Here is a 27,696-nt window from a genome sequence, read left to right on the forward strand (position 1 = left end):
GTGTGTAAGGGGGGGCCGGGGGCTGTGATTTATTTTGTGACAACCTACAGACAAGTTTTATACAAGACTGAACCCTTTGGATATTGAGGTAGTCTTGTACACAATATCACGACTGACCTTTATACCAACTGCTCCTCCTCTAAACAAGAGAATACACAAGCAGTCAAAGACGTAATGCTAAAAAAAAACAGGTCAGAGAGGGGATGGCAGTGACGGAATCAGACTGTAGTTTGACAATCGAGTCAGACATCAACCCTCTCATGGTCTACTTTCTGGGACACAGAATGCAGCTACTTTGAGGCAAGAATTGCCAGTCAATTGAAGTTTTAAAAAAATTGTAAGCCTCTGGGCTCCTACTCTTCAGGTCCTAGCATGCCATTCTTAAATTGAGAATTTGCAGCTATTCTGCCTAAGAAACTACCTTACCAGTAGCAGCTCTGCTCCCAAGTCATCGATTTCAGGTATATAGGACTTGACCGACTGCGGAGGCCGGTTGGTGAATGCGCTTCGTGGAAGCGGCACATCTTCTGGCCAGTCTTCCTCTGCTGGGAGTCCAGTCATGCTGAAAGCAGAGAAGTTCCCATTCTCAATTACCAGTGTCGAACAGCCACGCTAAAACCAGGAACAACTAGAAGATTCAATTATAATAGAAGATTTGCGCCTTTAGCCAATGCAGTGCACCAATTTTCTCAGAGGTCATTGGTCAGAAATCTTTCATCAATTAGGGCCAGCAACGAATGAGGTGCAAGGGGACCAAACCACTAATCAGTCAAAACAAAAAAAGACTTGCATATATTCAGCGCCTTTCATAACCTCAGGACATCTCAAGGCACTTTACAGTCAATGACGCACTTCTGAAATGTAGTCTTTGTTGCAATATAGGAAATGCAGCAGCTAATTTTGCGCACAGCAAGCAACAAGTTAATGACAAGACTCTATGTTGGGATGTTGATTAAGCGATAACTATTGGCCAAAAGATCACAAACTCAACAAGTTAAAATATTTCAGCCATTTTCCATACACGTTAGTGCTACCTTTCTCTATCAAGCCTGAAATCTTTGGCTTCCCCTTTCCCAGAGCTTCCCCCCGCCCCCTCCACCCCGAGTTGCACTATGCACCCCAGGACAAACCTCAGCCTAGTCTGGGGCCCCACTCACTGTGGAATTGGAAATCCACTGGTACAGATGAAATACACTTACTCAAAAATCTTTCCTAGTTGGTCAGCTTCCGATTTCCCACAAAACAAGGGCCTGCAAAAAGACAGTCAGTTAGTTACACTTCATTCGAATACTAAAACCTCACTGGTTCAACATACCTCCATTCACAGTAAGAAATCTCCAAGACGTGAACCACTTTTGGAGAAAGAGTTAGAGGAAAAAAGGACGTGCATTTATTTAGCGCATTTCATGATCACATGACACCCCAAAGCACTTTATAGCCAATAATGTACTTTTGGGGTCCAATCATTGTTGCAATGCAGCAGCCAATTTGCGCAAGGCAAGCTCTCACAAAAAGCAATGTGATAAGACCAGATAATCTGTTTTGTCAGTAACATTGGTTTGGACAGAGGATAACTCCCCTTGCTCATCAAAATAGTGCTTTTAGGCCTTCCCTCTAGTGGACAAGGTCTTGGTTTAATATCTCATCCAAAAGACAGCATCTCCAACAGTTGAACACTCCGTCAACACTTCACTGGAGTATCAACATTGATTTTTGTGCTCAAGTCCTGGAGTGGAACTTGAACCCTTCTGACTCGAGGAGAGTGCTACCAATATAACCAGCGTAAAAAGGAACAAAAGAAAGACTTACACTCAATAAAAAAAGGTTCATCTCAGTGCTGTTGGGGAGAGACATGCAACCTGCTTGCCTATATGGAAGCTCTGTTCAACCTTTATTCAGGACAGATCTCAATAACTCTGCTGAGGGAAAAGGTGGGGGGGGGGGGGCAGCAGCAGCTGGATTAGAGGAAACCTGTGTTCAAATCCCATGCAAGACTTCACTGTTGGGTGTGGAGTATCCCAAGTGAAGGAACAGCCAGGTCCTAGATGGATGGCACAGCAAATAGTTGCCTCCAAGGCAATGAAGCACAATGTGGTGGTTTAAGAGATCTGCAAAATGCAATGCAGCAACTTGCCAAGCTTCCTTTGACAGCACTTCCACTACCTAGAAGGATAAAGGCAGCAGGCACATACGAACACCACCCAGTCAAACACCAGACTTAGAAATAAATCATCTGTTCCTTCACTTGTCACGGGGTCAGAAACTTGGAATCCCCTAACAGCACTGTCAACATACCTGCACCACATGGACTGCAGTGGTTCAAGGAGGCAAATTCAAGAAATCATCTTCAAGGGCAATAAATGCTGGCTCTGCCAGTAACACCCACATTTCAATGAATAAAACTACAGGATGAAGAAAATGAAAAGCATTCACGCTGGTGCAGCACATCATTCTAGTTGGAGGTTTAGATTATGTAGTGTTGAGGCAGAGTAAAAGGAGCCTGAACACTAAGTGCAAGCTGTTGTAAACACAATGTGAAAAATCAGAGAGCATGCAGTCAGACAACTTGACTAAGTTGAACCAATGGAAAAAGATATTAGTTAAAGACAGTCATATATATGATTGGCACAAAAAGGCAAAAGGATTAAAACTACACTAACGAGTCCTTTAATTTGTAGGAAAGATAAAAAAAATCTCCCTCAAATGAAGCCATGTCACTTTAAGATGCACACAGACAACAGCTGCTACTGTGCTTGTTGCTAAGGGTAAATACAAAAGTCTGCAAGTCATGCAGAATTCAGTTGCGGTCCCTGGTTTGTACATAGGGACAGGCCACAACACGCCATACATATACAAGAACAAGTTTCAAAACTGGTACAAACTGAAAACTACCCTTCAATGTCTGCCAGGAGAATGCCTAAGGCAGGTTGTCTCTCTGTGGCTCCCGTACACAACTTCATGCTGAGTCAGGGAGGTGGCCCAGCTTGTCTGGCAGTGTTAAACTCCCCCTCCAAATACTTTTTGCTAATACTATTGGAAATTCTTTGATAAGTTCCAGATTTTAAAAAAACTTTACAATAAATAAAGCTGATAAATTGAAAGCCCCAATAATTTGGATTTTAAATAATTGCACACTAAAAGGTAGAAGTCAAATCTGACAGACAGGTGAATAAAATTCACACCAAGATTAAGGGCAGGATTATCCAGCCACGCTTGCGCCAAGGTCAGAAAATACTGCCCAAGACCAATAAGCCTTTGCATGGTCTATGTCCCGCCCATCTGCTATGATTCCCATGACAGGCGGGATGGGAAAATAGTCGAGAGTGTTTGAATTGGCTGACTTGGCTCCTCCATTGGTTAGGTGCATTGACCCAAACAGGTGCTGAACTGTGGCAATTAGGGGAATTTCACAATAACTTCATTGCAGTGTTAATGCAAGCTTTATTTGTGACTAATACATAAACTTTAATTAAACAAGTAACAGATTAGTTCAAAGCATCATCTTGAAAGAAGCCTGGGCATGAGTTCTATGGCTAAGCTACTTTTTAAAACATATTATTTGCTGCATTTCTCCCAAGCAAGAGACCCTACCAAAATTTCCAGATTGTACTGAAATAATTGACAGCATCTATGAATCTATAGCACCTAATGCAATAGAATGACAATGTCATGAAATTCAGACTTCCCTCAATACTCAACTTTTGAGATTACAAGCCCACTGGAGCAGCAGCAATGGAAGGCACACTTAATTCTCAACACATATCCTCTCAAATGTAAATCTGCCAAGGACTGGTGTAGTATAGAAATTCAAACTATGCTTTTCTAGATAGCAGTCATTTCTGGATGGCAGCAACAGAATTATGCAAGGCTTCTCCTCCAGTCACACTAAAATAAAAAGAGGCTCTGCAAGTAGCCCACTTAATACACTGGAGCCATGGTATATGGATTCTTTCTAGCTTGACTGGAGAAAAGAAAAAGGATGATACAAAATTGACATTCATCGGTCCAACTGTGCCACACTGCACAAACGCATTGTTAATTTCTTTAGTTAACCCAAGCAACAGATCTAAAATAAAAATTAAAGTACTTACCCACTTCAAAAGAATCTGCAAGCAAAATTCAAAACATAAAATACACAAAATTCCAAACCCTTTAGTCTGCATAATTCGGAGTTATCCAGTTTGGGGAGACAGTTGCACAATTGCGAGACACGAGCTAAAACTATGACATTTGACCTGGCTTTAACTGGGAATCTCCCCAACCCATTTTGGTCCCCTCCAAATCCACTCACTCATCTGCTCCCTTTGTAGGGTAAAAGCCCACAGCTGTCCAAGGCACAGTCACCTCACTCAGGAATCAATCATGTGTGATGCATTAACTGAATTCCAAAGGATATAATTCAACTCTCCGGGAAGTCACTGTATAGTGACGGGATCCAGAAATCCAGCTGTGATACTGTGTGACAGCTCAGAGGAAAGAGGTAGAATACGAACTTTCTTTTTTAAAAAAAAGCTACCCATAAAAGGTGGGAAATTCTGAAGCCATCATTTCTCTAGTACCAGGAAAATATTGAACTGGAACATCAGCACCATGGTTATAATCTCTAGTTTGCATCAGTAAATAAACCAGCTGGATCTGTATCATAAACTGTCTTGAAGAACACTACACTCCGTGGCTCTATCTTTTGAGAAACAGGTTTTGTTCAGTACTAACCTTCGTCGAAACATCTCAGCAAAGATACAGCCTGTGCTCCATAAGTCAACAGGAGTGGCGTACGTTGCCTGCAATAGTACCTCCGGGGCACGGTACCAGAGGGTCACCACCTGGTGGAGTCATACACATCAGATTGCAATCAAGCATAAAAGTAACAAGAGTTATGGCGTCATTTAGGATTCTCAATACAATCTTCTCCTACTCTTTTCCCAACCCTCTCTTCGAAAGGCTGCAGATATGGAGGGTGAATTGGAGTTTAAGACCGAGATTCATAGATTTTTTTTAAAAAAATTGGGCAAGGCTATTGAGGAATACGGGCAGCAAGTATCAAACAGTACAGCACAGAAGGAAGCCATTCAAGTCAATTGTGCCGGTGCTGGTTCTTTGAAAGAGCCATCCAATTGAATCCCAGTTGAGGCACACCAACCAGCAACCCAATTGCCACCAGGACCATTTCACCCAGCCTGGAAGTAGGATTTGAATTGGTGACTTCCCTGGTCCATATGCCCCCAGTACCAATTCGCCTCTTCCAGCATCCAAGTTACCCCCTCCACATGGCTTACAACAAGCTTCAACTGCAGCCTTGTGCTTACCACTGGAGTGAGGGCCATCTGACAGCTGTAGATACGAGCCAGGCCAAAGTCAGCCAGCTTCACCTGTCCCCGGCTGGTCACCAGAATGTTTTCTGGTTTCAGGTCGCGGTGCACCACATTGTGGGAATGAAGGAACGCCAGGCCTTTCAGCAACTGGTTCATCAAATCCTGCCCAAAAATAAGAATGGCAATTCCATTAGGAGAAGTTGTATATAGGGGCTGAACACAAATCCACTTCCACCCCCTCAAACCACACACATCCAGGGCTCGTGAAGGATGTTTAGGTAAAACAAGACAGAGCATAGGGTTCACATCCACAAGGTCACAAACAACTTGCATTTTACGTAGTGCCCATACCATGATAAAAATCAAGATGTTTCACAGGAGCAATTATCAAACAGTATTTAACAGTCACACAAGGAGATATTAAGGAAAGTGACTAAAAGCTAAAGTCAAGAGGTTTCAAGTGGTATCCTAAAAAGGGGCAGAGAATTTCAGAGTTTAAGGCCCGGGCAGTTGTCAACGATAGTGGTGATGGATCAGAGAATACACAAGGAGGCCAGAATTGAAGAAGTGCAGGGATCGTAAAGGGATGCGGGAGTTGGAGATTACAGAGATAGAAAGGTGCAAGGCCATGGAGTGATTTGAACACAACATAGAACATAACAGCGCGGAACAGGCCCTTCGGCCCACAATGTTGCGCCGACCAGTCTTATTTTTTAAAAAAAAACATTGACCCACTAATCTAAACCAATCCCTTTTCGTCCATAAACCTATCCACCAATCTCTTAAACGCCCCCAAACTAGGCGCATTTACAACTGCAGCAGGCAGGGCATTCCAGTCCCTCACCACCCTCTGGGTAAAGAACCTGCCCCTGACATCCGTCCTATAACTACCCCCCCTTAATTTAAAGCCATGCCCCCCTCGTGCTAGATTTCTCCATCCGAGGAAACAGGCTATCACCATCCACCCTATCTAAACCTCTAATCATCTTATATGTTTCTATAAGATCCCCTCTTAGCCGCCTTCTTTCCAGTGAAAACAACCCCAAATCCCTCAGTCTCTCCTCATAGGACCTCCCCTGCATACCAGGCAACATCCTGGTAAACCTCCTCTGCACCCTCTCCAAAGCCTCCACATCCTTCCTGTAATGTGGGGACCAGAACTGCACACAGTACTCCAAGTGCGGCCGCACCAGAGTTGTGTACAGTTGCAACATGACGCTGCGACTCCTAAATTCAATCCCCCTACCAATAAACGCCAAGACACCGTACGCCTTCTTAACTACCTTATCTACTTGATTCCCAACTTTCAGGGATCTATGTACACATACACCTAGATCCCTCTGCTCCTCCACTCTATTCAAAGTCCTCCCGTTAGCCCTATACTCAACACATCTGTTATTCCTACCGAAATGGATTACCTCACACTTCTCCGCATTAAACTCCATCCGCCACCTCGCGGCCCAGCTCTGCAACCTGTCCAAGTCACCCTGCAAACTTCGACACCCTTCCTCACAATCTACCACACCTCCGACAAGGATGATAATTTTGAAATCCAGGCTTTGCTGAACTAGAAAGAAGCATAGGTAACTTGTCTTTACTTGTCACAGATGTCAACTGTGCATCGCCAGCATTTTCTGTTTGTACTTCACATTACCTTAGAGAGGGGCTGGGAGTTTTTGACTTGCATATAAAGTCAATTCTATTTCAAGCCAAATTACATGAAGACAAGTTTCAGCAGAGATACAAAATGTATTCTCTGAACTCAACACTAATTCAGACAGTAAGTTTTTGTCAAGGTCCTCACTGCCATCTATGACGCAATGAGAATCAATGGCAGGCACACCAATCACAGCCTTTTTTTTCAGTCAATGGCAGGTCGGTCAGTTGGGAGAGCAGCAGATCTGCCTTGAAACGTTCTTTACCTTCACAGTCTCTGCTGGTAGACCTGGCGATGGAGCCTTCTCCAGATAGGTTTTCAGGTCCTGGTCAACATGCTCAAACACCAGAGTGACTTTGGTTTCTCGGTCTGCCCTCACTGTTGCACACACATCAAATAACCTGCAGCAACATGGAAAGACAGACAATCACTGTCAGACCAGGGAACGCGATATAACAAGGTCAATCCCTGTAATGTTTTAACAACAGAGTACAAACCAAAAAGTAAAACAGCTGGCTGTGCAACACCTTAATGACAGCACCAAATCACATCATCAGCTCTTAAAGCAACCTGCAACCCTTTTAAATAACTTCTCTTCCCCCTCGTGTGGTCATGAAAACAAATTACTATGACGTTATACATAGGATTAATAATGATGCATTAGTCACTATACACAGTCAAGAAGAAAGTCAATCAGGATGACATCCATTCATCTTTTCCTTGCATACGACGTCCTGGAATTTGGCTCTTCTTATCCTTAAGTATGATTCAGAACTGACTTTTCTGGGAAGTGATTCTGCATCATTCTCACGTGGTATAGTAGCCAAGATATTATCAGGTCTTCCAGAGGACTAAAGTTAGTACTGAGAAGTAATTTTGAGATGACAACAATAGATCAGCGTGGCATTACCGAACTAGTTGGTTTGAACAGTGAAAGAAATTGGACCTGTTTTCATGAAAACTACGGCTGGTACTCATTTCTTACTTGTGACATAATTACACGCTTACACTCGAACCCCACATTAAATTGAGTGTGGTTTTACCTTCACTTCTCATCTAGCAACTGGAGATGATTGTTGATGCTTTCAAATTTCATGAGGTAATAAATAAAACAGTTCTCAACTTGAGTAGTTCAGGGCTTCTACAAGATGTCAAAGAGCTTTTCACACAAAGTGATAACAAACCTTGTACTTTTTGAAACCTTTAAAGAACATTTCAAGGATTGTTCGAATGTTTCAGCTAATCCACTGGTTGATGGACAAGATGTGGAGTTTGTATGTTGAATACTGAGATACTCTGCAAATTCTTACAAAGTGAACTATTATCGTTAACAATCTGTTTTGGTTTTATCAAATCTTGCAAATATTTTCTCAAGTTATTCGATGGTTTAATGTAGTAGATCTCACGATAACTTCTGGCCACTGAGTGTGCATCAACGATTAAAGAACATGTAACTCTCAAACAGACTGGCAAAATCTACATGCAGTTGTTGCCATAGCATTTCAGGCCACCTCAAGAATGTAAAGGAGACATGGTGTATTTCTTCATGCACAGTATTGACACCATCACACCTTTTCTTCAATCTGAGTATCCAGGTTCGGCCACCAAAAATAACTTGCTAATTCCTTCGTTTGGACTATACCAGAACGTCCTTCGTATAGTTGTTCAAGAACATGCAGACTAGAAGGAACGATCACTTGGAATGCCCATGAAAGACACCCACCTTGGATGGTCAACAAGTTTTTTTGACACGTGCCAGAATTTTACCACCTCGCCTGCCACGGGAATCAGAGCAGGCAAAGGAAGTGTCCGTTGACCTCACTCAGGATTTTACAGTTTTGGGACAAATGAGGCCGTAAAATCCCACCCATAGTTTCAAACCAAGATGTGGACATGTTCCAGCTACAATTTCTTTCAATACCATATCCATCACCTTCCCTATCATTAGATCATTTCTGATACATGTCTCTGAACTTGAGAAGCTATCACGGACTTATGATTTACTAGCAAAAAAAAAGTAAAACTAGTTGGTGGCATCTGCTCAATAGGTTAAAAGGCAAGGATGGTCAGCATCTGATTGATGATACTTTTAGCAGGAGTGTGCAGTTAAGATCAATGATGATCTTTGTAATCGACTAGCAGCTAACTATGGTATGCCTTTATACGGCCCAAAAATAATAGTGAAGCATCTATGACCAGTCTAGAATGATGACTATCTAAATAGTGATGAAACCATTGCGCACCTTATATACTCTATGCTTCTTTTTCTAGAAGAGCAGTTAAATTCAGCATTAGTCTGAGCGTGCAAAGAAAAAAAAAGTCATTCTACTCCCAAAGGCATAAGATGTGAAGCATTGCAAGTAAGCAGTAATGGTAGTTTTGGATTAAAATGAACCAATACTTCAAACAACTACAAAGTCTCACATTCTGCCGTCCAATCCCCGTGACTGTTTCACACAGTAAAGTATGCAATGGTTTCAGTAATATAGCCAAGTTAGGAACAAATCTGCCACAGGACCTCAACTGTGTCACGTTTATCAGATATGGTGCTTCTAAAATAGCATTCATCTTCCTAGGTGTTTTATGTAGGTCTTTACTATCAATAACGTGACCCAAGTACTGGACTGAGGCCCGATAAAAGTCACAGCTTTCTTTCTTGATACACAGACCACGTGGTTGAAGACGTTTCAATGTTGCTTCCAAATTATTCAAGTGTTCTTGTTCACTGAATCCTGTAACTAGAACATCCAGGTAACGCGACACCAAAGAGACCACTCAAAGTCTGATCTATCAACCTCTGGGGTAGCACTGGTGTGGATGTTATTCCAAAAGACAATCTTTTATAACAAAAAAGACCTTTAATGAGTAACAATGGTAAGCAATGGTTAATATTCAGTGGCTACGTTCATCTGTAACTGTGCTTGTGAAGGATCAATTTGGATGTATTTCTGACCACTTGATAACCCAGAAATTGATCAGCACACAACAATGGACCCAAATACAATCCAGGTGGTGCTGCATGTCTGTTTTGACATCAACCAATCGGCTGACAGCACTCCAGTTAAGCTTTAACTTCTCCAACCACAATAGAGTTGTAAAGTTGCACAGATCACATGGACAGGCAACTCTGCTGTTTGTCTACTCAATTCCAAAGTTGACCACGATATAACCTTCTCTTCCATGTTATGTCCTTAAAATCTTGCAGCTGATTTTAAAGGAAGCTGCTTCAGCTTTTGTTGACATGCCGTCTCAAGAATTAAAGACACCACCTCACCTCCATCCCAACAGGTTGTCCACCTAACTTAAGAAATCACCCAGAATCTAGCAGCGTAAGAGGCATTACCTCATGGCATCTTACCACGCAGTGCAGGACTTTGGGGATAGATCTTTTTCAAAATAGCAGCCAATGGATCTTTTACATCCACCCAAGGGGTAGACGGAGCCTCAGTTGAGCACCCCATTGGAAAGGCAACACTTATGACAGTGCAATGCTCCTTCAGTGCTGCACTGGGAATATCAGCCTAGACTTGTGTTCAAAATCTCCAGTGGGATCCTAACCTGCAATCTGAGTGGAAAGTGTGCTACTCACTGAAGAAAAAGTGTAAAATCTACTCAGTGGAATATCCTTCCATCAGGCAAACCCCTCCCCATACAGCACCACTGCTCCCTCCCTGCAACAGCCACAACGATCCAAAGGCACAGCAAGGTGGCATCCATCAGACCCACAAAGACCAAACCCAGGGTCGAAGTCCAAGCACCCCCACCTCACAATGTTGGGATGATCAAAGTGCTCCAACCGCTTCAGGAGGGCCACTTCCCTCACGGTTGATGGTGGCAGACCATCTTCATCCCTCTGGACCCGCACATTTTTCAAAGCGACAAATTTCCCACTCCGCGAGTCTCGTGCCTTATAGACAGTGCCATAGGCTCCTCCTCCAATCTCTGCCACCGGCTCATATTCAGTGACGGAACTCTGCTCCATTGTCCCACCAAGCACAGGCCTTTCACCTCCTCACTATCACCTGGAAGAGAAAAAAAAAAGCATTTAAAACAATAAAACAGGCCTACTTTCACTTTTCGCAGTCACTTGCCAGGATAATGCTCAAACACCTATTATTCACAACAGGCCCCAAACCAACAATCTTGAATAGCTAGAAGGACAAGGCAACATGCACAAGGGAATGCCACCATCTGCAAGCTCCCATCCAAGCTTCACACACCATCCTAATCTAAATATATTAGCATTTCCTTCATCACCACTGGGTCAAAATCATGGAACTCCTTCTCTCTCATCAGTGTGGGAGCCCTTCACCACAGACCTGAGCGATCAAGACAGTGGCTCACCACCACCTTTTCAAGTATGAATTAAGAATGTAAATGCCAGCCATGCCAATATCTCAGTTTCTTTTTCATTCATGCGACATGAGTATTGCTAGCAGGCCAGCATTTATTGCCCATGAACTGAGTGGCTTACAATGCCATTTCAGAAGGAGCTTTAAGAATCAACCACAATTAGAATGCCTTCACTTCAACTGTGCTGAGACCAGTTTAACTAGGACAGCAGAAAGGGCTTGAAAGCTAAAATGGTTGGGGTTGATGTTATAACCTTCTCTGTAATAGTTTACAAGAGGAATTATCATCAGAATGTGGCAGGAAGGGACAGAGCGTACAAACTAAGTGTGCCAGCAGTTAAGCTAGAGATTGTGAAAATAGCAAGGCTAGATTAAAGGCAATAAGTCTGAACATACACAGCATTTGTAATAATGCAGATCAATTGACAGCCCAAATAGAAGTAATTGCCATTAGAGGGGTGGTTGCAAAGTTATCAAGGCTGGGAACTGAAAGTTCAAGGATATTCAGCATTTAGGAAGGACAGGTTAAAACAAAAGGTAGCACACTTAATAAAGGATGGAATCAGTACATTAGTGAGAGAGGATCTTAGATCAGAAGATCAAGATGCAGAATAAGTTTTGGTGTAGCCATGCAACAGCAAGGGGCAACAAACCCATGTTTTTTATAAGCCACGACAATAGTGGTAATGTAGGATGTGGTATAATCAGGAAAGAGATGCATGTGACATGAAACCACAGCAATCATGGGGGACTTCAATCTATTGACTGCGTAAAACACAACTAACACCAATGTTGAAGACAACAAATTCCTGGAATGCACATACAATGGTTTTCTAGAAAAATATTGAGGAACAAAACTAGAGAACATTTTTTAAGACCACGTATTGTAACGAGAAAGGGCTAATTAATAACCTCATTGTAAAGGAGCCTTTAGGCAAGAGCGACCATAACATAATTCATAGAATCTCTACAGTGCAGAAGGCAGTCATTTGGCTCGTCAAGTCTGCACTGACCACAATCCCACCCAGCCCTATTCCCATAACCCCACATACCTACCCTAGCTAGCCCCCCTGACAGGGGCAATTTAGCATGACCATTCTATCTACCTAACCCACACATCTTTGGATTATGGGAGAACGTGCAAACTCTACACAGACAGTGACCCAAGGCCGGAACTGAAGCCGGGTCCCTGGTGCCGAGAGGCAACAGCGTCAACCACTGTGCCATCCAATTTTACATTAAGTTTCAAAGTGATATAGTTCAATCCAAAACTAGGGTCTTTGTACTAAACAAAGGAAACTACAAAGGTATGAAGGGCAAGCTGGCAGAGGTAGACTGGGAGGCTACATTAGAAAAGGTATGATGGTTGTTATAGTAAGCTTTCAAGGACCCGAATGCACTGTTACAAGCAGCTAATCTGCTGGTTCACTTTGATCAAGACAGATAACTCATTCTGTCATGCGATACCTGACCGCAAGGTGTTGCAGCAAGACTCTCATTGATGGGAGTACGAGTCAGAAAAATCCATTGGTTTTGCATCACGTATACTGACAACAGCAGAGGAGGGATAATCGCGGTTAGACAAGGTGTGCCTAGCCACCATCTTTGCTGTAACAGTTTCATCAGTACCCTTATGGTTGTTCATTCACTATATATATTGCCCACAAGCCACTGAGTTTTTTCAGTGAATCCCAAGTGTATTCCTCCCATGGCCTCAGTGAGGATATCACACCAGGTTCATGCAAAGTTATATTAGTAAGCTGACAACATGAACAGAACAGGGAAGACAAAGGACAATGCAAATACAGATGCATTGACTGGTCTTCCTTTACCAGATATGCCATCCAAGATATGATTTCCTTCAGAATCAATTTTCTTGCTCGAGACACTTTCAAATTCTCTAGCGACAGACAGACCACCATCCTGTTCCACCCCCCAGGTTTTTTTTTTAAATTCACTCATGGGACATGGGCATCGCTGGCTGGCCAGCATTTACTGCCCATCCCTAGTAGCCCTTGAGGTGGTGGTGGTGGTGAGCTGCCTTCTTGAAAAGCTGCAGTTTGTGCGCTAGGGGTTGACCCACAATGTTGTTAGGGAGGAAATTCCAGGATTTTGATCCAATGACAGCGAAGGAATGGCAATATATTTCCAAATCAGGATGGTGAGTGGCTCAGAGGGGAAGCTGCAGGTGGTGGTGTTTCCATATATCTGCTGCCTTTGCCCTTCTAGATGGAAGCGGTCATAGAAGGTGCTAAGGATCTTTGGTGAATTGTTGCAGTGCATCTTGTGGATAGTATACATTGCTGCTACTGAGCATCACTGGAGGGGGGGAGTGGGTGTGGTACCAATCAAGCAGGTTGCTTTGTCCTGCAGTTGTCAAGTTTCTTGAGCTGCACTCATCCAGGTGTGACATTGGTGCACCATTAAGGGGCTTTTTCCTAAAGTTTTTCTGTAGTTGTAAGCAGGCCTTTTTGGCTTCAGCTGTTTTTTTTCATTATGTTGCCAGCCTGACTGGAGATGTCCTTTTATTGCTTCTTAAATGGGAGTTTATTTGTTTACGTTTACGACTCTGTATTGTTAAGGGAAAAAATGGTTGGCAGGTCAGGTGATGAGTTTTAGTTTTAGAAGGGGGCATCAAGCTGAAAAGTCTCTCTCAGGTTTTGGAAATTTTGCTGGTCATCAGAAAGAAAGCCTTTGGGCCGGGGGAGAAAATCTGCTGTTGGTGGCTTGCCTAGAGACCCTGGTGTTTTGGAAAGCTGTTCCGACTTTGTTTGTATGGCGCGAGTGTTCCTTGCCCAAGCCTGGAAATTGTCTAGATCTTGTTGGATTTGAACATGGACTGCTTCAGTATTTGAGGAGATGCAAATGGTGCTGAACATTTGCGCAATCGGTGAACATCTCCACTTCTAACCCCACTGATGAAGTAGCTGATGGTTGTGTTCAGGACACTGTCCTGAGGGACTCCTGCAGAGATGTCCTAGAGCCAAGATGACTAACCCTCCACAACCAACTATGTACCAGGTATGACCAACCAGCAGAGGGTTTACCTGCAATACCCATTTGATTCTAGGTTTTGCTAGGACTCCTTGATATCACACTCGGTCGAATGAAGCCCGTCACTCTCACCTCACTATTCAGCTCTTTTGTCTATGTCTGACCCAAGGCTGTAGTGAGGTCAGGAGCTGAATGACCCTGGCAAAACCCAAACTGGGCATCACTGAACAGGTGCTGCTCGATGGTGCTGTTGATGGCCCATCGCTTTACTGCTGATTGAGAGTAGATTGATTGAGTGGTAATTGGCTGGGTTGGATTTGTCCTATGCAGTGTGTACTGGGCATAACTGGACAGTATACCACATTGGCAAGTAGATGCCAGTGTTGTAACTATACTGGAAGAGCTTGGCTTAGGGGAGCAGCAAGTTCTGAAGTCTTCAGTACCAATGCCAGAATGTTATCAGGACCCACTGCCTTTGCAGCATCCAGTGCCTCCAACCATTTCTTGATATCATGTGGAGTGAATCAAATTTAATGGAGACTGACACCCGAGATGCTGGGGACACTGGAGATGGAGAGATTCCTTATGCTGGGCTGGCCTGTTGAGACCAAATGCAAAAAGTGGTTGCATCCTTTGGGGGTCCCAAGAGGTCACCCAACCCCCTTGTCATTCACAAGTTTTGCATGAAGTTCAAGTTTCATTTGGGAGAAACCTGAGTGAAGAGTTTAGCCAGGTCGTTATGTTTTGTGACCCTAATGTGGATCATGGCTTGGGGGAATAAAGGTGAAATCCTATTCTGACATGTCATATCAACAAGATGGTGGCACCAGCACCACTCCATCCATGGGAGTGGCCTGATTGCAGGACTTTTCATGGCTCGTATGTTTTTAGCCATCATAGACCCATATTTCAAAATGGTTAGAAGTACACATCTGCCCACTGTAATAGAAAAGCTATGCCAAGTTTTTGCTTTTGCAACTCATGGTTTATCAGATTTTCTCGTTTCTGATAATGGTACGACATTTACAAGTGATTTGTTCCAAGAGTTTATGCAAAGGAATAGAATATGCCATGTGCTGACAGCACCTTTTGATCCAGCTTCAAATACTTTAGCAGAGCAAGCTGGAGAATCGGGGAGAATGGCAGGTGATATTTTAGGGACCAAGCTCTCATGGTTCTGGCTCCAATATCATATCACCCCACAAACAACTACTGGACTCTTAGCAGCTGGGAATTCAACTCACCTGTATCAGCTACGTCCAATGTCAAAGCAAGAGAGTGGGAAGGAGAGACATTTCAATCTAAAATTACCGTCTATGCAAGGAATTTTTGCAGTAATCAACGACTGCTGCCTCGGGTTATTCTCAACCAAAAAGTGGTTTAAGAATCTTTGGTTTTAATACACCAGTGCCGCTAGGTCTGTATCCAGCAACACCGCATTGTCACTGCAGCAACATATCTGCTCCTAATTGCTAGAATGTTTGTTTTAATCTGGACTATTGCTGTTCTGCTGTTTAGTGTTTTGCAGATTCAGACTTGATCAGGTTGATTGACAGAACAATCATAACTGGATGGAGCTAGGCTTACACAGAAATTAAGCGTGGGTGCTGCTTGGAGTTTGGAAAGCAGGGCCTCTTTTCCTCTCTGGATTTGGAGACTGGAATCTGCCAGGAAATAAATCTCCTTGAGATTCTGTTGTTTGGGGGTGGATCTCTCTCTTGAGATGAGAGTATGAGGGACAGAGGTCTGTCTTGATCTCTGTCCAGAGGTTTTAAAAGAATGGAAATCTAACATCCATGGGGGCACATCTGTTTTTGGTGCTAACTGGTTCTGAATGTGTTCAGTCTATAGGGTACTGATTAAATTGGAACCGTAGAGATGGATAGCTGTTTAAAAAAATTATACTTTGCCATGTTTAAGTATTTAAATTGGTAAAGGTTATGCTAATTCTGTTACATTTTATCTGCATTGTTAAAAATAAAGTTTAATAAGAGCATGGATCAGTTGAAATCATACCTGGTGAAACACCTTATGCTCACCCTAATACCAAAATCAAAAAAGTTGATGTCTAGGTCAACTTCATAACATATCTGAGCTGGTCCCTAACAATCCCAAGTCCAGCTCCACCAAAATAAGCCTCTGTCTACTGAGTCACCAGTGGCACTACACAGGTCACAGCACAGTTGCAAAGCTCCCGAAAGTCTGATGTATAGTTGAACCACGAGTTTCATGATGTTTCCAAGTGCTATAAGAACATAAGAACATAAGAAATAGGAGCAGGAGTAGGCCATCTAGCCTTTCGAGCCTGCCCCGCCATTCAATAAGATCATGGCTGATCTGTTGTGGCTCAGTTCCACTTTCCCGCCCTCTCCCCATAACCCTTAATCCCCTCTCTTATCAAGAACCCATCAACCCGCTTCTTAAAAATATTTAGCGAGGCAGCCTCCACCACTTCAACGGGCAGAGAATTCCAGAGATTCACCACCCTTTGAGTGAAGAAGTTCCTCCTCAAATGTATATGGATATGAGCATGCCTGAGTGACATCAGTAACGTGGGCTTTTCTGGGAATTGTGATGGGGAGACTGGGACGGAGGAGGTTAGCTCCCAGGTAGGGAAGGACTGCAGGCAGTATGAGAGGGAGGTTAGACAGGGGGTGGAGAAGGGAAATGCCCAGACTGAGGGGCTGAAGTGTATCTATTTTAACGCCAGGAGTGTAGTGAATAAGGTAGATGAGCTTAGGGTGTGGATTGCTGCTTGGGAATGTGATGTGGTGGCCATTACGGAGACTTGGATGTCTCAGGGACAGGGCTGGGTACTTCAGGTGCCAGGATTCAGATGCTTCAGGAAGGACAGGGAGGGAGGCAAAAGAGGTGGAGGAGTGGCACTGTTGATCAGGGACAGTGTCATGGCTGTAGAGAAGGAGGATGCCGTGGAGGGACTATCTACAGAATCTCTGTGGGTGGAAGTTAGGAACAGCAAAGGGTCGAAAACTTTGCTGGGTGTATTCTATAGGCCACCCAATAGTGACAGGGAGGTTGAAGTGCAGATAGGGAAACAGATTCTGGAGAGATGTTTTAATAACAGAGTTGTCGTGATGGGAGACTTCAACTTCCCAAACATCGACTGGAATATCCCAAGGGTAAGGGGTTTGGATGGGGAGGAGTTTGTTAGGTATGTTCAGGAAGGTTTCCTGACACAGTACGTGGATAAGCCTACGAGAGGAGAGGCTGTACTTGACCTGGTACTGGCAAATGAACCAGGGCAGGTGATGGATCTCTCGGTAGGAGAGCATCTTGGGAATGATGATCATAATTCTATCTCCTTCACAATTGCATTGGAACGAGATAGGATCAGGCAGGCTAGGAAGGTGTTTGTCTGGAGTAAGGGGAGATATGAAGAAGTCAGGAAGTTACTTGGACAAATAAACTGGAAGGAGGTGTTCTTAGGGAAAAGTACCGAAGGAAGGTGGCGGATATTCAAGGAATGTTTGTCTGGAGCTCTGCATGACAACGTTCCGATGAGACAAGGGGGTTTTGGTAGGTCGCGGGAACCGTGGTGCACGAAGGCTGTGGTGAACCTAGTCAGGAGGAAAGGGAAGGTGTACAAAAGGTTCAGGGAACTAGGAGAGGTTAAGGATCTTGAGGAGTATAAGGACTGTAGAAAGGAGCTTAAAAGGGAAATTAGGAGAGCCAGAAGGGGTCATGAGAAGACCTTGGCGGGTAAGATTAAGGAGAATCCCAAGGCCTTCTATAAATATGTGAAAAGTAAAAGGATGAGAAGAGAAGGGATAGGACCTATAAAAGGTGAAGGGGGAAAGGTCTGTGTGGAACCAGAAGAAATGGCAGAGGTGCTTAATGAGTACTTTGCCTCAGTATTCACGGTGGAAGCTGATCTGGGAGATTTTGCTACGGATTTGCAGCAGATGGAAAAGATTGAGTATGTGGATATTAAGGAGGAGGATGTGTTAGAACTTTTGAATTTTATCAAGTAGATAAGTTGCCGGGACCAGACGGGATGTACCCCAGGATACTGTGGGAGGTGAGGGAAGTGATTGCAGAGCCCCTGGCGATGATCTTTGCGTCGTCAATGGAGACAGGAGAGGTTCCGGAAGATTGGAGGATTGCAGATGTGGTTCCTATTTTCAAGAACGGGAACAGAGATAGCCCGGGAAATTACCAACCGGTGAGTCTGACCTCAGTGGTTGGTAAGCTGATGGAGAGGCTTCTGAGGGACAAGATTTACGAGCATTTGGAGAGGTTTGACATGATCAGGAATAGTCAGCATGGTTTTGTCGAGGGCAGGTCGTGCCTTACGAGCCTAGTTGAGTTCTTCGAAAATGTGACTGAACACATTGACGAAGGAAATGCAGTGGATGTGGTGTACATGGACTTCAGCAAGGCGTTTGATAAGGTCCCCCATGCAAGACTTCCTGAGAAGGTGAGAGGGCATGGGATCCAAGGGCCTTTGGCCTTGTGGATCCAGAACTGGCTTGCCTGCAGAAGGCAGAGAGTGGTTGCGGATGGGTCTTTTTCTGAATGGAGGTCAGTCACCAGTGGAGTGCCCCAGGGATCTGATCTAGGACCCTTGCTGTTTGTCATTTTCATAAATGACCTGGATGAGGAAGTGGAGGGATGGGTTAGTAAGTTCGCCGATGACACGAAGGTCGGTGGTGTTGTGGATGGTCTGGAAGGATGTCAGAAGTTGCAGCAGGACATAAATAGGATGCAGGACTGGGCGGAGAAGTGGCAGATGGACTTCAACGCGGGTAAATGGGTAGTCGTCAATTTTGGCAGAACCAATGGGATGAACGAGTACACTATCAAGGGCAGGAGTCTTAGTAGCGTTGAAGAGCAGAAGGATCTTGGGGTCCGGGTCCACAGGACTCTTAAATCAGCCTCGCAGGTGGAGGATGTGGTCAAGAAGGCGTATGGTGTACTGGCCTTCATTAATCAAGGGATTGAGTTTAGGAGTCGGGAGGTAATGCTGCAACTTTATAAGACCCTTGTCAGGCCTCACTTGGAGTACAGTGCGCAGTTCTGGTTGCCTCACTATAGGAAGGACGTAGAAGCTATTGAAAGGGTACAGAGGAGATTTACAAGGATGTTGCCTGGACTGGGAGGCATGCCTTATGAAGTTAGGTTGAGTGAGCTGGGATTCTTTTCCCTGGAGAGACGAAGGTTGAGAGGCGACCTGATAGAAGTTTATAAAATGTTGAGAGGAATAGATAGGGTGGATTCTCAGAGGCTATTTCCCAGGGCTGAAATGGTTGCTACGAGAGGACACAGGTTTAAGGTGCAGGGAGGCAAGTACAGAAGTGATGTTAGGGGTAAGTTTTTCACTCAGAGGGTGGTGAGTGAATGGAATCGGCTGCCGTCAGTGGTGGTGGAGGCGAACTCGCTGGGGTCTTTTAAAAGACTTCTGGATGAGTATATGGGATTTAATGGGTTTGGGGGTTATAGATAGGTCTACGGATTGGTAGGTGTTGATGTGATCGGCGCAACTCGTGGGCCGAAGGGCCTGTTTGTGCTGTAGTGTTCTATTGCAACCACAAGGAGCCTGTGAAACTAGCTGCCTCCAGTTCGGAGTCCATTCTGTACTGTATTTCAAAAGATAATCAAATATCACAAATGTGCTCGACTACATTTCTGTGGTCAAGTTACCACAGTGATAGACAAGCAATGGTTAGCATTCAAAGAATACATTTAAGGTACAAAAAGCAAGCAGGAAAAGTGATCTAACTATGGCTAGCAAGTTAGGAATTCTATTAGATCATAAAAGTAAGCCTCAGGATTGGGAGCATTTTATCATTCAGTAACAGAGAACCAAACATTGATAGAGAGAAAATATAAATTAGCAAGGAACAAAGACTGTAAAAGCTTCTCTGGGTATGCAGAAAGGAGAGGTTAAAAACAAAATGTGTGCCCTTTACGGGCTGAGAATGGAAATTGTGTAATGGATAAAAAGGAAATGAGAGAGAAGCTAAACAAATACTGTGCATGTTGGGGGGGGGGGGGGGGGGGGGGGAAGAAGAGAGAAAAGAGAATCTGGATTATAAAGGAAGTGATAATTGGACACTTGGATTTATGAAAGGGAAAACATCATTGGCATGCTAGGTGGAATATTTTGAGGATGTTATAGCTGGATAGATAAAGGGGAACCAGTGGATTTAGTGAATCTGGATTTTCAAAAGGCTATTAAGGTCTCACATAAGAGAGCACTAGGAAAAATAAGAGCACATAGGATTGGTGGTGGTGGGGTAGAAAGAGAGAAAGGAAGATAAACATACTGGCATTTGTTTGTTTAACCATTTCACAACCAAATACAGTGAGGATAAATGAGTCACTCTCAGGTTGGCTGGCTGTAACTAATGGGGCATACAAGGATCAGTGTCTGGGCCCCAGCTATTCACAATCTGCATCAATGACTTGGAAATATAATAATTCATCCCCACAGCCAAGTTTGCTGATGACACTAAACTAATTAGGAAACGAGCTGTGAGGATGATGCAAAGAGGCTTCAAGGATGAGTGGGCAAGAACGTGGCAGATGGAATATAGTGTGGAAAAAATGTGAAGTTCTCCACTTCGGTAGGGAAAAACAAACTCAGTATTTTTTAAAATGGATAGAGTTGGGAAGTGTTGATATCCAAAAGGATCCTGGTGCTTTATCATAAGTCACTGAATACTAGTGGTTAAAATTCATTTTATAGGACGTGGATATCGCTGGCCAGACCAGCACTTATTGACCACCCCTAAACTGGCCCCCATTTCAGAAAGCATTTATAAGTCAACCACATTGCTGTGGCTCTGGAATCACATATAGGTCAGACCAGGTAAGGACAGCAGATTTCCTTCCCTAAAAGGACATTATGAACCAAATAGCTTTTTACAACAAAAAAATGGTTTCATGGTCATCATTAGATTTAATTCTGGATATTTTTTATTGAAATCAAATTTCACCATCTGCTGTGGTACAGATGCAACAAGCCATTAGAAAGGCAAATAGAAGCCTTTATTGCAAGTGAATTTGGATATAGGAATAAGGATATCTTGTTGCAGTTATATAGAACCTGGGATGAGATCACACTTGTATTGTGTGCAGTTCTGATCTCCTTAGCCAAAGAGACATATACTGGCAATAGAGGGAATGGAACAATGGTTCACCAGACTAATCCCAGGGATAGCAGGATTACCCTATTTAAAAAAGGAATTGAGGAGAACAGGGCCAGTATTCTTTACAGTTTATAAAAATGAGAGGTGATCTCATTGTTTAGGCAGGCAATCCAATCACCTTAAAGAATGCAAGCATATTAAGGCATTTCAGGTCACCCCTTGTAAAAGAAATAACCAGGAACAAAGTTTGTTTTGGGGGAGGTGGGGGTTAAAATGGCCAAGAGATCTGTCATTAGTGATAGGGGGAGAGAGAGAGGAGAGTTTATAGAGGCAACAACTTGAAAAATGGAGATACTCGGGTGGGACACAAAGCTGGAGAAGGTTGCAGAATCACACAAGTCGATTATCTTAGTGACTAAAGAGCTGCTCCACCCTACTGCCAATAATACGCAGAGAAAAATAAACAGTTGCATAAAAGGAACAGACACTGTGGGCAAGGCTGCAGAATTTGGCCAGACGGTCTGGCTAGAAGAACAAAGAAAATTACAGCACAGGAACAGTTCTTCAGCCCTCCAAGCCTGCACCAACCATGCCGCCCGACTGTTCTTTTAAGGGGTTCTTTCAAGGAAAATTACAGCACAGGAACAGGCCCTAAAAAAATGGAAGCTGTGAGGAGCTTAAGGCCAGTTTATATTCTGTCTCCTCCTCTCACGACAAGACGCACTTCAAGAACACTAATCATTTGGAAACACCTGCTGCCTGCACGAGATGCTGTCTTTTGAAGGCAACATTAACGTGAGCACTCCCCATCCCAGCCTTCTAGGGTGGGCAAAGATTCCGCAACATTGTTTCAAAGAGGTACACAGAAGTTATCCCTGGTGTCTTGGGACCAATATTTATCCCATAATCATAAAAACAGATTACCCGGTCATAATTAAATTGCTGCTCAAGAGATTTTGCTGTGCAGATTGATCCTGCCGCATTTCCTGCAGTACACTTCAAAAGTACTTCACTGGCTGCAAAGGGCTTTGCAACATCCAAAGGCTATGTATTATGTAAATTCTAATCTCTCTTATATTTCATTGTCACATCACAGGCTGCATTGGTTTACAGTGATATTATAACTAAGTTTTCAACTGTTGGATAAGTACAAGATTCAGAAACAATTTCACTCTCCAGGTAACTCTCAGATGTGGTGGCAGCAGTTAAAAAAATGAAACGCTGCTGAAAATGGCTTAAATTCTTTTGCAGGTTCCAAGTTAGAATCATACAATACAGCACAGAAGAAAGCATTCAGCCCATCATTTGTGCCAGCTCAAGAACTATTAGCCCCATTACCCTCAACTTATCTTTTCAAACAAAGATTTCAGGTTTTTACGTTAAAAAAATGAACCTCACGTGCAGCAACCAATGCCATCTCTATGGCAACAGGCACATCTGTTCCATTATCAATTGCAGGTTAAAGTCCAAACAGGTTTCCCTGTTGGACTTTAACCTGGTGTTGAGAGAGACTACTTACTGTGCCTACCCCAGTCCAACGCCAGCAACTCCACATCACCAGCATTAACTGTACATTGCCAGAAGATGCATGAAAGCTGCATTGGCTCGCTCTGCTCAAAATTAAGATATAATTTAAGAAAAACAGAAATTGCTAGTTAAGTATTTGTTTTGATTTCTCCAGAACTATTATGTGCATGCTGAGATTAGCCAGAACACAGCATCAAAGCTGCAAGCAACACTGCCTATTTTCTGGCATCATCACCCTCCTGAGTCATCAGCCAAATTTAAATTCAACAGATCAAAGTCCTACAGTTTGGCTCCCCTCCAAAATTATGAAAAGGCTTGCTTATACGTAGAGACGATGATTTCATTTACAGACAATCGGAACTAGGGGGCCATTAACACAAGACAGGATAGTCACAAATAAATTCAATAAGGGAAACTTCTTTATTCAGAGAATGGTGAGAACGTGGAATTCGCTACCACCACACATGGTTAAGATGAATAATATCAATATATTTAAGGGGGAAGCTGGATAAACACAAAGGAGAAAGGAATAAAAGGATATGGTGACGTGAGCAAGATAAAGTAGAGGGATTGGAAGAGACGCATGCAGGTCAAACATGAAATGTACCATAGTATCCTTACGGTACTGAAGGCAACCATTTGGCCCATGAAGACCGCCCCAACTCTCCGGAAGAGCATCTTACCCAGGCTCCGAATCCACGCCACCACCCCCCCCCGCCCATTCCCATAACCCTGTGCATTTACCATAGCTAATCCACCTAACCTACACATTTTTGGAATGAATTGGACCCAAAGGACCTTTGTCTATCATAAATAATTTTTAATCCTGTTGGAGGGTAGGCACAGGTCAGTTAACACAGGAAACATTCAGAGCCATTAAGTTCAGCTCATGCCTTTGAGGCAATGATATCAGCTCTGTGGGTTCAAGTCCCAATCCAGAGATTCATCATGTAAACAGATTATCTGGTCATTATCACACTACAAAAATGAATGGTCGTCAACCTGGCATGTTATCTCTTGCTGTCAGACCTGCTGAGTATTTCCAAACGATTGAGTTTTTTTGCTTGCATTTCTCACTTCCTTGTCAAAGAAAAAGAGTTCAACACGCTTGCAATTAATCTCATGATTCAGCTAGGTCAAATGGGCAACTCAAAACTAGAGGTCAGCTGATTCATAATTAGGCTGAGTTAAAATTAACATTCTTGCTCTTCTTTCACTTTCTCTCTCCCCCTGCCTCACTTTAAGTTACAGCCTGAGTGAACTCCTCCTGATAAGTCCTGGAAAAATCTAGGGTGGGAGATTGTGGATCAGACAGCTTCAAGTAACACACCAAAGCAAACATGTAAAATATAACTGACAAAAATGAACTGCTCCAACACAAAGACAGAATCTCTGTTTTAATCAAATAAAACCCAATATAAGCTCAAAGTACTTGCAGCAAACGTCCACCGAGCAAAAAAAAAGTCATATCTGATTGGCACTGAGATCTTTCTCATTTAGGGTGATGTGAAAAGTGAAATAAACAGGGCAGGGGGACAGAGTGAATTTTACATTTAAAAAGTTATCCTGTAACTTGCATGGAAGGAACTAGCAATTTGCCTAGCAATCACAAACAAAATGGCAGAATCTGTGGTCAGAAATGCACTTCATGAAAATGCCATGTTACCCCATTCATCCTGGGTTTTGCACCAAGGTTACTGTACCAAACGGTTGAATGCCAACCCTACCTGCAGCCAGGAATATTAATGCCCAGTTGGTCAGTGGCAAAGCTGCTTTTGAAAGTACTTGGAAGAGCCCAACAGTTCCAAAGATTTGCAACCCTCTGGAGCAAAGAAAAAGTCTCTCATCCCAGTTCTAAACGGTCAATCCATTATATTGAGACCACCCCACCCTAGTTCTCGGCTCTGACAGCAAGGTGAAAACAGCTCAAAAAAAAAGGACCTTCCTTATGTAAAGGCATTCCAGTACAGCTACAACACTGGCATCTAGCTGGTAATGTGGAAAATTGCCCAAGTATGTACTGTACACAAAAAGCAGGACAAATCCAACCCAACAAATTACCACCTCATCAGTCTACTCTCAATCATCAATAGTGATGGAACAGGTCATCAACTGTGTTATCAAGCAGCACCTGCTCACTGACGCTCAGTTTGAGTTTTGCCAGGGTCACTCAGCTCCTGACCTCATTATAACCTTAGTTCAAACATGGACAGAACAGCTGAATTCCAGAGATGAGGTGAGAGTAACTGCCCTTGACTTCAAGGCAGCACGTGACCAAGTGTGGCATCAAAGGAGCCCTAGCAAAACTGGAGTCAATGGGAATCAGGGGACAAACTCTTCACTGGTTAAAATCGTACCTGGCACAAAGGTTGATGGTTGTGGTTGTTGGAGGTCAGTCATCTCAACTCCAGGATGTCACTGCACAAGTTCCTCAGGTTAGTGTCCTAGTCGCAACCATTTTCAGCTGTTTCATCAAATGACCTTCCCTCCATCACAAGGTCTGAAGTGGGAATGTTCACAGATGATTGCACAATGTTCAGCACCATTTGTGACTCCTCAGATACTGAAGCAGTCCATGTCCAAATGCAGCAAACCCAGACACTATCCAGGCTTGGGTTGACAAGTTGCAAGTAACATCAGCATCACAAGCATGGGGCAATAACCATTTCCAGAAAGAGAGAATCTAATCATCACTATGATATTACCAAGGCCGAATCTCCCCTGCATCAGCATCCAGAGGTCACTGACCAAAAACTGAACGAGAAATACTGTGGCTACAAGAGCGGGTTGGAGGCTAGGCATCCTACAGAGATTAACTCACTCCCGAATCCCCAAAGCCTATCCACCATCTGCAAGGCATATGTTAGTTGCAAGATGGAATACTCTCCCCTTGCTTCGATGAGTGCTCCAACAACAAAGCTTGACACCATCCAGGACAAAGCAATCTGATTGATTGCCAGCCCATCCACAAACTCCTCCGCTGCAAATACACAGTGGCGTCAGTGGGTACCATCTATAAGATGAACTGCAGCTATCACCAAGGCACGTGAGAGTGCACTTTCCAAAGTTCTCCTTCAAGCCACTCACCATCCTGACTTGGAAATGAGTTCCTTCTCTATCACTAGATCAAAATGCTGGAACTCCCTTCCTAACAGCACTGCGGGTGCACCTACACCTCAAGGACTGCAGCTGTTCAAGGTGGCAGCTCACCATCACCTTCAAAAAGGGCAATTAGGGATGGACAAATGCTGGCCTGGCCACCAACAACCATGGGAATTTCACAATAACTTCACTGCAGTGTTAATGTAAGCCTTGTGAATAATGAATAAACTTTATGGGCAATACTACTGCCTCTTCATTTTTGCTCGCTTAGTTTCCTTTGTCTTCCTCCCTCCCATTATAGAATCCCTACAGTGTAGAAGGTCGTCATTCGGCCCATCAAGTCTGCACTGACCACAATTCCACCCAGGCCCTATTCCCATAACCCCACATATTTACCCTGCTAATCCCCTGACACAAGGGGCAATATAGCATGGCCAATCAACCTGACCCACACATCTTTGGACTGTGGGAGGAAGCTGGAGCACCCGGAGGAAACCCACGGAGAATTTGCAAACTCCACACAGTGACAAGAGGCCAGAATTGAACCCAGGTCCCTAGCACGGAAACAGCAGTGCTAACTACTGTGCCACTTATGATTTTTTTTAAAATCAGAAACAATAAATTGTACAACACATCCCCTTGTTAACTCACCCACTCTGGGATCTTTCACTTGGAGTGGCAATGATTTTAAAAGCCACCAGAATATGCACCCTCCGCGACCTTGAAGCCCCGAACACTAGTCACCCTTAACCTGGTCATTACGTGGTTTTTCGACTTCCAAAGTTTTTAAGGTCAACGCTATGGGGTTCTCGCCAATCACATCCTCGTCTCCTACAAATTTCTATGCTTCCCAACTTCTGTACAATTGCTATCCGCCCTGGAGAAAAAGCTACTGTCCGCCCCTCGCTCCAACTGTAGGCCTTTACTAGACAGGACAGCAACAATTCTGGCGATTTCCTGCAGCTCTGTTGATGGCCTCCTTTAACTGTTTCGTGGCCGCTCAATGAAAAATCCGCCACCCCCAATCACTGCTCCACCTCTACCACCCCCTCCAGGCCATGATTTCAAATTCACTCGACACGAATTTAATCTCGTCGCCTCCAGGTCCATCTTTCCCTTTCCCACTGCTCGGAATCTGATCGATCGCCCGGTCTGCTTAAGATCCTCTCGCTGAAGCAGCTTCCAGCCCACTCCCTAATGCCTAATGTACCCTTTCTTCAGACGCTATTATACAAGAGTGCTACCCACCCACCCTTCCCTCCATCGAATCACAACGATCTTTGAAATACAAAAAAACACATTTCTGGTTAAAAAACTTTAGCAGCACAACCTTCAAATAGCGACTTGTTATTGAAAGCAGTGGCAGATCCGAAGAGCGATTACTGATGGGGGGGGAAAGCGCACACATTCATTGCTGCCATCTTGCCCATTGCCAAAACACAGTCCCCTCTAACAAAACCCAGAACTGTTCTGAGTTCCCGGTTCGTGTGGAAAGAAACTAGGGGAATCACTGCAACCTCGAATGATAATGTTAAGATAAATTCAATCTACGCTGCTAGTCTTATAACTAATTACTAACCCGGAGTTACAAACTCTGGGAGGGTTAAAACTAAATGGAGGGAGAGAGAGGAACATCTCTG

The 27,696-nt window shown here is 43.7% G+C and overlaps 1 protein-coding gene across 5 annotated transcripts in view; it reads right to left on the minus strand.

Moving 5' to 3' along the window:
• cdk4 (cyclin dependent kinase 4) overlaps window positions 1-27,696 on the minus strand; it is a 48,301-nt gene that overhangs the window by 19,968 nt on the left and 637 nt on the right. The window contains exons 1-7 of one of the 5 annotated variants that reach the window (XM_080218125.1): window positions 26,708-27,021; window positions 10,734-10,991; window positions 7,235-7,370; window positions 5,307-5,474; window positions 4,714-4,823; window positions 1,200-1,250; window positions 427-562 (exon numbers count right to left, since the gene is read on the minus strand). In XM_080218125.1, the coding sequence (XP_080074251.1) occupies window positions 427-562; window positions 1,200-1,250; window positions 4,714-4,823; window positions 5,307-5,474; window positions 7,235-7,370; window positions 10,734-10,951 (819 nt within the window). In that variant the 5' untranslated portion in view covers window positions 10,952-10,991; window positions 26,708-27,021. Of the gene's footprint in view, window positions 1-426; window positions 563-1,199; window positions 1,251-4,713; window positions 4,824-5,306; window positions 5,475-7,234; window positions 7,371-10,733; window positions 10,992-25,311; window positions 26,670-26,707; window positions 27,022-27,696 lie in introns of those variants that run through there. The other 4 variants (XM_080218124.1, XM_080218123.1, XM_080218126.1 and 1 more) reach the window with 4 other exon arrangements.

This window comes from Carcharhinus amblyrhynchos, chromosome X (genome assembly GCF_965287045.1).
Source record: "Carcharhinus amblyrhynchos chromosome X, sCarAmb.v2.hapA, whole genome shotgun sequence".
Lineage (NCBI taxonomy): Eukaryota > Metazoa > Chordata > Chondrichthyes > Carcharhiniformes > Carcharhinidae > Carcharhinus > Carcharhinus amblyrhynchos.